Source organism: Diadema setosum, chromosome 15, assembly GCF_964275005.1.
Source record: "Diadema setosum chromosome 15, eeDiaSeto1, whole genome shotgun sequence".
Classification (NCBI taxonomy): Eukaryota; Metazoa; Echinodermata; class Echinoidea; order Diadematoida; family Diadematidae; genus Diadema; species Diadema setosum.
The window spans coordinates 1,443,057-1,458,115 of record NC_092699.1 but is presented as its reverse complement, the minus strand read 5'-3'; the positions used below and the strand labels follow the sequence as shown (position 1 = coordinate 1,458,115).

General features: G+C 38.2%; 1 protein-coding gene across 5 annotated transcripts in view; it reads right to left on the bottom strand.

Annotated features, from left to right (window-relative positions):
* Positions 1-15,059, bottom strand: part of LOC140239332 (chromodomain-helicase-DNA-binding protein 4-like) — a 54,588-nt gene that overhangs the window by 9,282 nt on the left and 30,247 nt on the right. For 4 of the 5 annotated variants that reach the window (XM_072319211.1, XM_072319208.1, XM_072319209.1 and 1 more), the window contains exons 29-36: positions 13,491-13,635; positions 12,601-13,123; positions 11,604-12,111; positions 9,420-9,552; positions 7,960-8,155; positions 7,146-7,303; positions 5,758-5,872; positions 647-829 (exon numbers count right to left, since the gene is read on the bottom strand). In XM_072319211.1, coding sequence (XP_072175312.1) covers positions 647-829; positions 5,758-5,872; positions 7,146-7,303; positions 7,960-8,155; positions 9,420-9,552; positions 11,604-12,111; positions 12,601-13,123; positions 13,491-13,635 — 1,961 coding nt within the window. Of the gene's footprint in view, positions 1-646; positions 830-5,757; positions 5,873-7,145; positions 7,304-7,959; positions 8,156-9,419; positions 9,553-11,603; positions 12,112-12,600; positions 13,124-13,490; positions 13,636-15,059 lie in introns of those variants that run through there. The other variant, XM_072319212.1, reaches the window with a different exon arrangement.

The following is a 15,059-nucleotide window of genomic DNA, read 5'->3' as shown; positions in this document are numbered from 1 at the left end:
TGGTGACTTAAACAGGACTATTTATTGAAGTCACCATGCCCATACAGTTTTAACCAGAACCCCTCATGCCTGGTATATTTTTAAACTATGACTTCATCATATAGTACAACCTCATCATACACATTTATGACCTCATTGGGTACTACTATGGCCTCAGATACTGCTATGTCACATGGCATTAGTGAATACATGGTCAGATGCAATGCATGTAATTGAGTCAAGACTCTTGAAGAATGACATGACCAGTTACTGTCTTCAGATCATCAAATTACATTTAAAGGGGATGGCTAGTAACTGATCAGTGGGAATCAGTGGGAATGCTGGAAGATGATTGTTCCAATCCTTGTGGGATTCATTTAAGAGTACATTATCTATTGTTGTGTTAAAATTATTTGCTTCAGAATGGTCTCATATTCAAGTAACGTGTAGTTTAATGTTTCCAGGTTAGCATGCCTGTACAGTGACGGGGCAATCGTTAACGGGGCTTTTAAAACTTACAATTCTTTTCATCTCAGAATTGGCAAGTGAATGACTGAACCACTGGGAAGTTCAGGAAAGCTTTAATGGCTTCTGTACGAGCTCAGATGTTGGTCCCATGAGTGCCCTTTATATCTGAAGGGTGGTATGATAAGTCACACCTACTTACCAGAGCTAGAGATGGCACTGGAGGCATTGCTGAGCATAGTGGAGTAGTAGTTACTGCTAGTAGGCTGACCCCCAGAGGAGGAGGAAGAGGAGGCTGCCCCAGAGCTCTTGCCTCCTGCTAGGACCTGGGGACGAGAGCTGCCTGGAACCACCTGCACGTTACCCTGTGGTATCGGCTGCACAGCTACAGGTATAGGAGAGGAAACAACATTAGGGTTCAAAGGTCATAGCTACTCATTAACACATCCTCTAGGCATCAACAACTTTTCAATTTGTCATTAAAAGTTTTTGCTAACTTTAAGGAGGTAAATTTTGGACACAAATCAGTGCCACTTCAATTTAGGTAATGGCTCACTACATCAGGCAAGGCTGTTTCAGACAACTAATATTTGCAATTACAAAGATATGTTACTGGATATCTTGTATGTTGACTAAACACAGAAAGTAAATCCCTTCCAGTTTGTGCACATGCTAAAACAAATATCCGTTCTTTTCAACACCATCTTACAGTTGTCATGCTTATCTCACATAAAACAAGAGTTCAATACCCAAATCATTTATTTGGCAGTCTTTAAGACGAAAATGAAAATATCATACAACATTCCACGAGCTGAGACCTCCCCCAAAGCAGGGTAATCTCCTAGTGTGACCGTAATATCCAGGCTTCATTCTCAATCTCACAATGGTAAAAACAAATGCTGGCAGTCCCGGGACAAGACTGTAAAACAGATTGCTTACACATGAAGTGAAACTTTTATACCTCAATTCTACATTCTTACAATTTCAATGAAAATCCATATCTAACTTCATGCCACATATATGGCTTTCAAACACAATATAGAGGCATAACACATAACTACCTTCATGAAATCCAGCATAGAAAATATTATACATAATTTACTCTTCAGCCTGGCAGAGTCTTGATTCATGTAATAAATCACTTAGCCGCAGCTTTACTTCATGTCACAAAAACACTTCATGATTTATCATTCAAAAGAAAGTTTACATGCTGTGCTCCTGTTCAAGAAAACCAAATATCTGAAATATAACACAACATTGGTAGTAAATTATTTTTGCAATATTAAAGAGCAATATCAGATTTCCAAAGTGGAACACAACACAAGTGGCATAACAACAAGAAGAATCACAGTACTAACTAACACGCCTTCAATCAACATTCAACGGCATGCTGAGTACAGCAAACTGAGCATCATAATTTGAAAAACTAGAAATGTCGCTATGGCGACTGGTACGCCTCCGCCATAATGCATGATTCTCCTATCTAGATAGTACATGTGGACAAAGTGTGATTACATTTTCACAAAATTGGTAAAATATTACAATGACAAGTTTGTCACAAAGGTCTTGAATGTTCACCTTCCTTGACCTAGGTTTAATTGGATGAATAGGAGAGCATGTATTTCGGATTTAAGGATTTTATCTTGACTTTGACCCATTCATACCTTTATGCACTGAGTAATTTTCAAGGTATGGAGAAAAAGTGCAATTTCTGTATTGAATAGTAAATTGTTACCATTTTCATCTGGCCTTTGACCCTAAAATTAACAAGATAATCACTGTCAGGCAGAAGATGCATAAATATGTAGTACGTTTCAAGATAAATTGAGCCACTTCCGAGATATGGAGGAAAACTAGAAATGTCGCTTTGGCGACTGGTTTGCCTCCGCCATAATGCATGATTTTCCCAATAGGTCTAGACAGTACATGTGGACAATGTGTGATTACATTTTCACAAAATTGGCAAAATATTGAAATGACAAGTTTGTCACAAATGTGTTGAATGTTCACCTTCCTTGACCTAGGTTTAATTGGATGAATAGGAGAGCATGTATCTAGGGATTTAAGGACTTTAACTCGACTTTGACCCATTCATACATTTAGGCATTGAGTAATTTTCAAGGTACAGGTGTGGAGAAAAAGTGCAATTTCTGAATTGAATAGTAAATTGTTACCATTTTCATCTGGCCCTTGACCTTAAAATTCATAAGATAATCACTTTCAGGTAGAACATGCATAATATGTACTAAGTTTCAAGATAACTTGAGCCACTTCCGAGATATGGAGGAAAAAGTTAGTTCAGCACTTTCACTTGATCTTTGACCTTTTGACCTTTGAGGCAAAAAAAGAAGAAAAAAAAACTTTCCAGAGAATTTCGATTAGGTTACACATGTATGCATACACCAAGTGTAAAAAAAAAAAAAAAATAACCCTGCTGGCATTGCATGATAGGAGGGAAATAGTAAAATTTTGAAGTGTTGCACTTGACCTTTGACCCCATGAACCCTACATTCTCTAGATAATCACTTCCAGTCAGTATATGTATATACTATGTTCCATGAAGATACCTTGAACAATTTTCCAAGGTATGGAGAAAAAAAAAGAAGTTTTAATAATTTTACTTGACCTTTTGACCTTTGACCTTTGACCTCATGACCCAAACTTTCACCAGAGAATCTTAATTGGGTAATACATGTATACACTAAGTTTCAAGAAAATATCTTCAGGCATTCAATAGATATGGTGGAAATAGTGAAATTTTATGTATTTGACCCTGACCTTTTGACCTTTGACCTTTGACCTCATGACCCAAACTTTCACCAGAGAATCTTAATTGGGTAATACATGTATACACTAAGTTTCAAGAAAATATCTTCAGGCGTTCAATAGATATGGTGGAAATAGTGAAATTTGATGTATTTGACCCTGACCTTTTGACCTTTGACCTTTGACCTCATGACCCAAACTTTCACCAGAGAATCTTAATTGGGTAATACATGTATACACTAAGTTTCAAGAAAATATCTTCAGGCGTTCAATAGATATGGTGGAAATAGTGAAATTTTATGTATTTGACCTTGACCTTTTGACCTTTGACCTTGAGCATGTGCACCCAAAAGTTGATAGGCACAACTTCACCCCCTAATACACATACATGCCAAGTTTCATTAGGATACCTCAACAGGTTTTGATAGTTACCTTGTCCACAAAATTCATTACGGACGGACGGAAGGACGGACGGACGGACAACCCGAAAACATAATGCCTCCGGCACCACTTCGTGGTGGAGGCATAAAAAAACAACCAAAAAAAAAAACACAAGAAAACACAAGAAATGTGAAGTAACGTCTAATGCATGAATGGACAAATGAATGTAAATGGCCTGGAAACATACTTGCAGCACCTTTAAAATCCTTGGTACTACGGTAAAATATATTAAACAATGCTGTACATTTTGGAAGACACAATATGTCACTTTCCAACAGGTTATTTTTCTACACAGTTAAAGTGGCAATAAATACGGAATGTGCCATATTTCTTTGGAGGGTCAATTATGTTTAGGGTAGTTCCATGTCAAGCCCAGCTTATAGACAGGAGTTTGTGATCCACCATCAAACACAGAACAACACAGAACACAGCAAATAAAAGACAACACCAAAACAACACAAAACATCAAAAGGACACATAATACACATGTTAATAGTTTGCACACTGACATCTAACGATGGTAAGCATGAAGCATCTGACAAGATGTGCATAAAACTTGACTAATGTATGCTGCAAAGATATACAGATATTTAGGCTTTCTATTTATGCGGGTTCCCAACAACAAAAAAGTCACAAAAACTCATCAAAATGTGTGTATACTTAAGTCTACTAACATGAATATTCATAATACTTATTAAACATTCTATCACAAACTGATTTAAATCATCGTTTATGTGAAATCTGTTTTTGTTTGTTTGGGGGGTTTTTTTATAAAAAAGGACGAAGAAAGGTGCCAAAAGAAGGTATCAAACACTAAACAGTTTCAGGAAATGGTTCATGTACCAAGTAATTCAATCTTGGCTACACATAATTCAGTTTTGTTTTGTTTTTCCTTTGAACTTGAGCACTGGAAAACTCAATACAATAAATTGGCAATTCCTTACCAGACAATGGGATAATTTCAGCATGTTAAACTGGCTGTTCAAGGCAAACCTTTCTTCTTTGTTGTTTATGTTCTTTTATGCAGTGAATATTAATTGTTTTCAGAAGATAAATTTTTGAAAAGACCAGTACAAAAACCATCACCAAATGATAGCGATACAGAGATTTGATACAACACTCACAAATTACACAGAATTCACAATACTCAAACTCAAACTTAAATTAACATTGAATTAATACATGTTCAATGATTCCTTGAATTATCAGGAGGGTTAATGTTTGATGAATGCAGATCCAGATGAATGCCAAGTATCCCCACAAAGAGACAACATAAATTTTCATATATCAGTCTATTTTTTTTATTTTTTTTTGCATTTATCGCCATTGTGCCACGACTTACGATCACATTCTGGATACAGACATGTACTCCATAGATGATTACAAAACATGAGGTGTAGACTATACAGTATGTCACCAATGCTAGAAGTGATTTCAAGACACTCAGATCACACAAAGGTGCAGAGGGCAACGAAGTGTTCGTCAGAAGTGCAAAGAGCCGTCTCCAGTTCTCAACTCCAACACAAGCACAATGCATGCAGCACTGTCTTACGGGTGCCAAAATGATCGAGTGCTTTTCAAGTATTTCATTTCTATCTTCTTTCTTGAAACAGGAAATTAAAGCTGTCAGAAATGCTTATAATTCAAACTCTTTGATAATTAAATTTGAAGCCAGCTGTAACTTGAGTGCATTCACAGCACACATATACCCAAAGAAAGAAAAGTTGTCAATAATGATGATTATTGCATGAAAAGGAAAGTAACAGAAGGGTTACTTTGTCATAGATAATGAAAGAGTAAAATAATAGGGGAGCAAATTAATGTTTTGTGTTATAAAACCAGGAAAAAAGGTCACGTGTGAAAAGAGATGCATTTTTTTTTTGACAGGGATATTTTTGCAAGAGAATTTTTTTTTCAGCTTTGTGAAACTTGAATATATGATCTTATTATTAAAGACACTCTTTGTTTGTCCAGTATTAGATTCCCAGAGTACTGTGAATTAGGAAGAGGAGAGAGTCTTGGTTTAGCTTCTGTTCCTCCCGACGACACACTTACTTTGACCGAGGTGTGTGTGCAGCCCAGAATACTGAGCTACCGTGTACTGACCCGTGGGGCGGTAGCCGGCATAGTTGGTGGCAAAACTTCCCCCAAAGCTGCTGGCACTGCTGTACTGGGCGTAAGGATTGTGGCTGGTGGGTGCAGAAACAGCTCCCTGAGCGGCCTACCAGTAAAACATGACACAAGACGTAAGGAGGATTATCAGGGTACTTTCATGGAATGCTAGGCACTACCAATACTTTTTTTTTTAAAGGGGAAGGCTAGTAACTGATCAGTGGGAATCAGTGGAAATGCTGGGGGATGATTGTTCCAATCCTTATGGGATTCATTCAAGAGTTCATTGTATATCTATTGTTGTGTGAAAATGATTTGCTTCAGAACGGTGTCATATTCAAGTAATGTGCAGATTAATGCTCTGTCACTGACCAGGGACGCTTACCTGGAAGCATTAAACTGCACATTACTTGAATATGAGACCATTCTGAAGCAAATCATTTTCACACAACAATAGATATACAATGAAATCTTGAATGAATCCCATAAGGATTGGAACAATCATCCCCCAGCATTTCCACTGATTCCCACTGATCAGTTACTAGCCTTCCCCTTTAAATAATGTACTCAGCAATTTAGGCAAAGCATTTTAAACAACTTTCACATTTTCATACAGTGTTGAATATAACTGACACAGTTACGCCTCTTACAGATGTTGGTAAAATAAACAGTACATTGATGCAAGTGATCTAGCTTTCTTCATGCCACTTATGAAATTTGAAAAAGATAAATGACCAGAACAACCAAACATGTTTCAATATCATCACACATTTATTTTTGCACTATATCCTATGAGCTCTATGAGCTGGAGATGATGATGTTCCATACTGGCAGGTATGCAAAAAAGAATGTACACACCATAATCAAACTCAAAAAAATACTGCAAATTCTTCAAGACTACGCCTCGATGACAGTCCAATACCAAATCAAAGGGGCAAGAGGAACATCTACCCATGAAATTTGAATATCATAAGTACACTCAAAATGTTCACAATTTTCTGCTGCACAAAAATGTTACCTACATTGGTATTTCCACACTTTAAGAAAAACACTGAAACAGCTCTCTGGCAATCAAGCACTCACAAAACCACAAATTATCTGTTTTGTTCTTTCTTTTCCAATCTATGTAAGCAAACACACAATTAGCATCCGTGAACTATAAAGAGCTCTCCATATTCTCTGAAAGCAAATGGATCTTGTGAGCAGCTACTTGACTTTAGATTGACAGAAAGGGATAATGTTTGATTCAAGCACAACTTCCCAGCAGGAGCAAAACGATAGAGAATCATCTACAATGCTGACGAATCACAGAGAGGACACAAAATGCCTATGACATGATTCTCTTTTTCTCTTGCTACCCCTCCTACTGTTAGAATTCCTACCTGGGCCTGAGGTGGTGGCTGTGTGGCAAGCCTGCTGAGAATGCTTCGCTCCGACATCTGAAGGCGGGCAGCCACGGGAGGAATGCGAGAGAGAGTAGCTGGTAGGCGGGCTACATCTGACTTCATGTCACTGAGCAACTCCTCCAGCTGATTCAAAACTGTACATGGGTGAAGAGAGTACATGAAGGGCAAAACATTTATATCTCATCTACAGATGAGGTATCAATGAGATACCGTCAGCTGAGAACCAGATGACTTTAACACTGTACAAAGTCTACAGAGTTATGCACCTATATCTGGTTACCATTCAGTTGGTGTCACTGGTAAATTCTTACATCATTCTGTTTTGTTTCTTCATTAGTTTGTTTCCACAAGTCTGTAATAATTTGGTTCTACATTTCTGCTCACTTCAATAAACGCAGAATAGTAGTGCACCTATGTGCAAAACTGAACTATTACTGTAAAACACGATATTTTCGCGGCATGAAATTTTCACGAATGGGAGCCAACCGCCTTATTCGCAGCATGAAATTTTTGCGAGTTGCCTCTAACATTCAATGCGTATAGTGTAGATAAGATCTTTAGCGTACATTCTAATTTTGCGAAACTCGCCTCGCGAGATTCACGAAATTAAAATGCACGCGAACATTCCTTGTTTTACAGTAACCTGTTGAGAACTGGTTGATTTTGCTACAACACGCATTTCCTATAGACACCTACCCGAGTATACTTGGGTCTAGTCTTCAACAGGTTAAGATTTAAGCAGACAGTGAGACTGGGCTAGGTATTAAAGCTTTCCCCTCTTCTTGCTCACCTTTGTGAAGCACAGCATTCGCTGGTTTGTTTCCAGCCAGGGATTCCTTGGAGAGATGTTGGTGGCTCTCTGCCAGACATTCCACCTCAGCAAAGCGAGCATTAAGAGCCATGGCTGGGTGGTTAGGATCCTGGGTCAGGTTGAGGTATGCTGCTCGCCTCAGCTGTTCCTCAATCACTAGACCTTGCTCCAACAGCTGCAAAATTGAACACATGACAAATCTCATTCGCCTGCCTCACACCATAGCTGCTTCCTCTTACAAACAATGGTAAAGATAAGAAGAGAGTCTATGTCAGATCAAGGTACTGCCACTTTCAGTGCCAAGTGTGAGTGTAGCTTCTCTTCATGTAACAAGGCTTTATCAAAAGTAAGTATTTGCAAGGACTAGTATGACTTGCAAAACCGTAATATGAGCAGCTTTATTTCAAACATTCAATGTAAGACATGCATCCTGCACAAACATGTACATGTAATTATAATACTTCACTAGTTTAATAATAAATCAGGCACAGGAAAAGTGTATTACATACATAATCCCATTCAAAAATGTATACTTTTGTTAGAGAAAATACACCTGCTCAAAAAGCTTTGCAAACGAGAGATACAGGTTTAACCCTAAAAAGACTGGGCTATTTTGGTAGCTCGAAAGACTGGGGGGGGGCCTAAAGGGCCCCCCCTTAAGATCTCGGCCATGGATCGCGCGATCGCCGCGGAAATTTGAACAGTGGTAGTGTGCGATGTAATCTACAAGATCGTATATTTAAATTTTCCAAAATAGTCTTCTTTTATTTTATTTTGATTAATTATGCTAATCTATGCGAGAAATCAGACTTTTTTATGTAAATCAGTAAATAAAGCTCCAAATGTGCTCATTTTTGGTCTAGATATTCTTTGTAGCATTCTTAGCAAATGTACTTGAAAAAAAATTCGGTATCAAAATTAATTTCTTATTTATTTTATTGTTTTATGAATTTCTTATGTATTTCCTTGTTTTTTCGACCTTTTGTTTTTGTTGTTTTTTTCAGCAAAATTTGTGGCAGACCCTTTTTGAAGCATAATACTACTAAAACAAATTGATTTTAGCCATTGAGAGTAAAAATAAGCATATTTATATGAACCATGTGATAAAACTCAATTTGTATTGACTTTGTACACAAAATCAAATTTTTGAGCAATTTTCGGTCTCACGTGCATGTACAAAAAGTTATGTAACTTCAGAACCGTACCCCCGGGCGTCACAAATTTGGTGTCAAAATGTGCGGGAAACTCGAAAGAAAAAAGTCATAGAGCATCGCGGCGAGAGCATTGCGTGTTGCTGAGTAATCGCGCGAAATGTCGAGGGGGGGGCCTTTTAGGCCCCCCCCCAGTCTTTTTAGGGTTAAGTTTTTCATGAGAAACGGAACCTAACCATGTCGTGCAATGCACCTAATCAATGCAATGACCCTGCATGGTTCTCTCACCTTGAACCTACGAGCAAGAAACTTGTTCTTGATTTCAAGGTAGTTTCCTTTGCCTTGATCTACTTTGAAGGGCTCATTGAGGATGGCGTAGGCTGGGTCATTTTGGATGTCTTGCCAACGACCATAGCCATGTCTGATGAAGGGAATGTGATTAAGGTCACATACACCAAGATGATTCAATTACAACTTTTAGTAATCCTGATCATTTCTAATGATTGTTCCATAGAAAATGGAATCGCATTTCAACAGACTTTCAACAGCAATGTGTATGATCTCACTGCATGTACAAATCATATTTCCTGGCCCACTGTGTGTATATGGCAGCTACAGTAACTATACAAGGTTGACATGACACGAGTAACACACAGAAGTTGAACCTCTACATGTGTACACCATAAACACTGTCATTGGGATGAAAGAAAACTCACTGCACAAAAAGAGATTTGTAGACATGTCAATCTTGTATCGAAATCATGCAGGGAAACTGTCATACAGTGAAGACCATGAGCCTCCCCCCCAAAATATTATTTGTACAAATTCTCGTCTCATAACGTTATACCGTCAACTCCTGTTATAATGAAGTCCTTGGGACCAGCAGTTTTCTTTTTATTATATCAACATTTCATTAAAAGTGAACAAATAAACCCAAAAAAAAAAAACTAGAAATGTCGCTTTGGCGACTGGTATGCCTCCGCCATAATGCATGATTTTCCCAATAGGTCTAGATAGTACATGTGGACAATGTGTGATTACATTTTCACAAAATTGGCAAAATATTGAAATGACAAGTTTGTCACAAATGTGTTGAATGTTCACCTTCCTTGACCTAGGTTTAATTGGATGAATAGGAGAGCATGTATCTAGGGATTTAAGGACTTTAACTTGACTTTGACCCATTCATACATTTAGGCATTGAGTAATTTTCAAGGTACAGGTGTGGAGAAAAAGTGCAATTTCTGAACTGAATAGTAAATTGTTACCATTTTCATCTGGTCCTTGACCCTAAAATTCGTAAGATAATCACTTTCAGGTAGAACATGCATAATATGTACTAAGTTTCAAGATAACTTGAGCCACTTCGAGATATGGAGGAAAAAGTTAGTTCAGCACTTTCACTTGATCTTTGACCTTTTGACCTTTGAGGCAAAAAAAGAAGAAAAAAAAAACTTTCCAGAGAATTTCTATTAGGTTACACATGCATACACCAAGTGTAAAAAAATAATAACCCTGCTGGCATTGCATAAATATGAGGGAAATAGTAAAATTTTGAAGTGTTGCACTTGACCTTTGACCCCTGACCTTTGACCCCATGAACCCTACATTATCTAGATAATCACTTCCAGTCAGTACATGTATATACTATGTTCCATGAAGATACCTTGAACAATTTTCCAAGGAACGGAGAAAAAAAAGAAGTTTTGATACTTTTACTTGACCTTTTGACCTTTGACCTTTGACCTCATGACCCAAACTTTCACCAGAGAATCTTAATTGGGTAATACATGTATACACTAAGTTTCAAGAAAATATCTTCAGGCATTCAATACATATGGCGAAAATAGTGAAATTTCATGTATTTGACCCTGACCTTTTGACCTTTGACCTTTGACCTCATGACGCAAACTTTCACCAGAGAATCTTAATTGGGTAATACATGTATACACTAAGTTTCAAGAAAATATCTTCAGGCATTCAATAGATATGATGGAAAAAGTGAAATTTTATGTATTTGACCTTGACCTTTTGACCTTTGACCTTGAGCATGTGCACCCAAAAGTTGATAGGCACAACTTCACCCCCTAATACACATACATGCCAAGTTTCATTAGGATACCTCAACAGGTTTTGATAGTTACCTTGTCCACAAAATTCATTACGGACGGACGGAAGGACGGACGGACGGACGGACAACCCGAAAACATAATGCCTCCGGCACCACTACGTGGCGGAGGCATAAAAAAGGTAATGAGCCGATAATATTGGGGCCTTAACTTTTACTATGTTGTTACCCAAATTTTGTTATTAACTGTGTTTGTTTTGATGGGAGTACACTGTTTAGAATTGTACAATGTGATAGAGTATGGACACGTTCTAAATTCATCTCACTAGAAGTCAAACTAGATGGCTGCTGATTTCCTCATTGAGTCTCACACAATAACACAAGATATCAGCTGAAAAGGATACTTGACGATACCATGAAGGAGCCAGTAATCATGCTTCCTATGCCAGATCTCTGCCTCATTATCACACATCTCTTTAGCTGCACGTTCCTCATTCAGCCACAGTGTATGTAGCTCCGTGAAGCCACCATCAGCGATGTTGAAGACAAACGGTCTCTTCTCCGGCTTCTTCACAGCTGGCTTTTCTGGTTTCTCTTCCTTCTTGGGCTTTGACTCAGACTCCTCTTTCTTCTCCTCCTTCTTCATCTCTTCTTTCTTTGTTTCTTCCTTCTTGCTCTCATCTTTCTTGGCTTCCTCCTCTCCATCCTCTTTCTTTTCTCCTTCCTTTTCTTCCTTCTTTTCTCCCTCCTCCTCTTTCTTCTCTTCCTCCTTTGCCTCTACCTTCTCTTCTTCCTTGTTGTCTTTCTTTTCCTCCTTAGAGTCCTCATCTTTCTCATCTTTGGATTCCTTTTGTTCCTTCTCTTCATCTTTGACTTCAGCTTTTTCCTCATCTTTCTTTTCTCCTTCCTCTCCTGCAACAATGGAATGCATTAAGACATTTCAGATTATAAACGGGTAAAAAGAAACTTGCATAAATTTTAATATGCCAATGGAAAACACATCCAATTTTAAGATGTAAATTTCTTCTGAAATTGACAAGTTGCTCTGTGATAAATAGTACTACAGAATTGAGCCTTTCTTAGAATACTGTGATTTAGGTATACATTTTCATACTGTGCAATCTGCACAATTTCATATATTTGCAAAATTTCTTTGTATAAAACAATTCAAAATCAGAATCCTAACATCTCCAAAGGATGATAAAATTGGAGTCACTCCTATTTTCATTCATGATTTCAATTCATAAGGTCTTTAAAAAGAAAATATGAAAAAAGAAGTGTCTACCAGAAGCATTTTGTCATGCCCACATTGAAAGAGGAAAGATCTAGATGAAGAAGGAGCCTGGTAGTGCGTTCCCTTTCTTACAGAGATGCAAAGAACAGTCAATACCAAAATCTCACCTTTTGCTTCTGCTCCAGATTCCTCCTTTAAGGCAGCTTTCTCCATGTCTTCTTTCTCTGCCTTATCTGTTTCATCCTTCACCTCTTTCTTCTCTTCCTCCTCATCCTTCTTCTCATCAACTTCCATCTTCTCTGTCTCCGTGCTTGTCTTCTCCTCGGCATCTTTCACTTCTGGTTTCTTCTCCTCTTTCTCATCGACTTCCATCTTTTCTCCCTCAGCCTTCTTCTCTCCCTGATCTTCTTTGTCTTTCTCTGGCTCTCCCTTAGTCTTAGCTGCTTCAGTCTTTGTCTCGGCTTCAGCCTGCTTGGCTGCCGCTGCCTCCCCATTGCTGGCTGCAGCAGCCTTAGCCTCAGCATCGCTGGTCTTGGAGTCCACAGTGCTGGCTGGAGAGGCCACTCGGGCTGGGGTTGGAATGGGGGAGGAGGTTCTGGAGCTGCCTTTGCTAGATGTTCCTTTCCCTGTCAGCTGGCTGATCAGTTCTGGTAGACTAACACTGCCATTGATGGGTTCAAACTCTAGCACCTACGCAAAAACATGACATCATAATCACTGTTATGGACACTGCACACACAAGCTTGCTTATAAAAGGTGTATTCTCCTTCAAGGACCCCCAAAAATTCTCTGCAAGTTATCTAAATACAATTACATGACATCAGAAAAATAATGAATTTTACAACAACTTAAGTGCTGCAATGTGTATGAACTAAAACATGTCCTGTATCAGTGGTAGGAGGATGCATAGTGGGAATTAGAGAATACCACCAGCATCACTGCATAGTCCACACATAAACAGAACAATCTCTATGTGGTAAAGTAGTTTTCATAAGCATTGTAAGTCCTTATAAAATCTCACGATGATTTTCTCAATAGGGGAGTACCAAAGACTAACCTTCTTCCTGATGAGGCTCATGACACCAATCCTTGTCAGTACATGTTGCCGTGACAACCCCTCCCTTGGGACACCATCAGCAAACGTGTCAGCTCCATCTGAGCCTGGCTCACACAGATGTCTCATGAACAGAGACACATACGCTCTGAAATAAGAATTGTGACAAATTTTGAGGATGTGTTTTCTTTCTACAGAACCAGGTTACTTGCTTTTTAGCCCTAATGGGGGGGGGGGGCAGAATCCGCCCCCCTCGACGTTTCGCGCTATAATTCTGTAACGCGAGAAGGCCTCGTTGCGAGGCTTCTTGACTTTCTTCGTTCAAGTCTTGCGCAACTTTTGAGACCAAATTTGCAACATCCGCGCATACTTTTTCGAAGCCTCGCCCATTTTTTTAACAGCATGTTGCCCCAAAGCGGGCACTATTTTGTGATTTTTTGTACATTTCCTATGAAAAACAGTGCTCTGTCATGAAAGTCATAAAAACCAATTATTTTTACAATTAATCACTTTCATTGAGTAATTTTAGGCTAATTATGGTAGAAAAGTGGTCAGTGACAATTTCCAATAAAAAACAAAGAAAAAACAAAAGCTGAAAAACAAGGAAATACATAAGAAATTCTGAAAACAAGAAAATACATAAGAATTGAAATGAGTTTTGGAAGTTTTTGTGATGTACAATTGTTAAATATGCTAAAACAGATTTACAGACCAGAAAGTAGACTCTCAATGCTTGTAATTAGGCTAAAATATGATCTTGAGCTTAATTTGCATAATTAATTAAAATTAGAAATTGATTGTTTCAAAAAATCTTATGACACAATCTTGTAGATTATGACGTGGGTGCATGCCCCTCTGGTTTTAGCATAGCCAAAAAAGCCCGGTGTGATCAAGGTTAAAGGTAAGCTAACATTCACAGCTGAATGAACTCAGTTCTTGTCCAAAGTGGAAGACGACAAATGAGCTATATATTGCTGAATTGATTTGTTGAGTTGATTTATTGAGTAGATTTGTTTAGTAACATTAACATTTACGCAACAGATACATGACTAGCAGTAGAAGGCTGAGATATGTGTTTGCAAGTTATTATGACAGAAAAGCAGCCATAGCTGTGACAAGTGTAAACACTACTTCTCAATTTACTGGGGAAAATCAGTAGACTTCCTTTGAAGCTGCACAAGTCACTATTGATTTGCCATAATTTGAATTTATATAAATACAGCAGCACAGACACACAATTAGAGTCAAACCTTGGGTAATAGCACTCAAACTTATAGTGAAAGAGTTAAAGGCTGTAAACATTAAAGATTTAGCTCAGGTTAACCCTATAAAGCCCAAGCTGGGGGCACATTGTGCCCCCCCCCCCCCCCCCTCTATATAACTTCTTTATTATATGATGTATCACCGTCATATTTGGCACATGGGTACAGCAACTCATACTCTACATGACCCAACATTTAAAATTTCTCAAGGTCACCTATTGAGGGCGCTATTTGCCAAAATACAAAGAAATACATAGAAAATATGCAAAAATCATATTTTTTCTTTATATTTCTTTATCCCATGTGTATA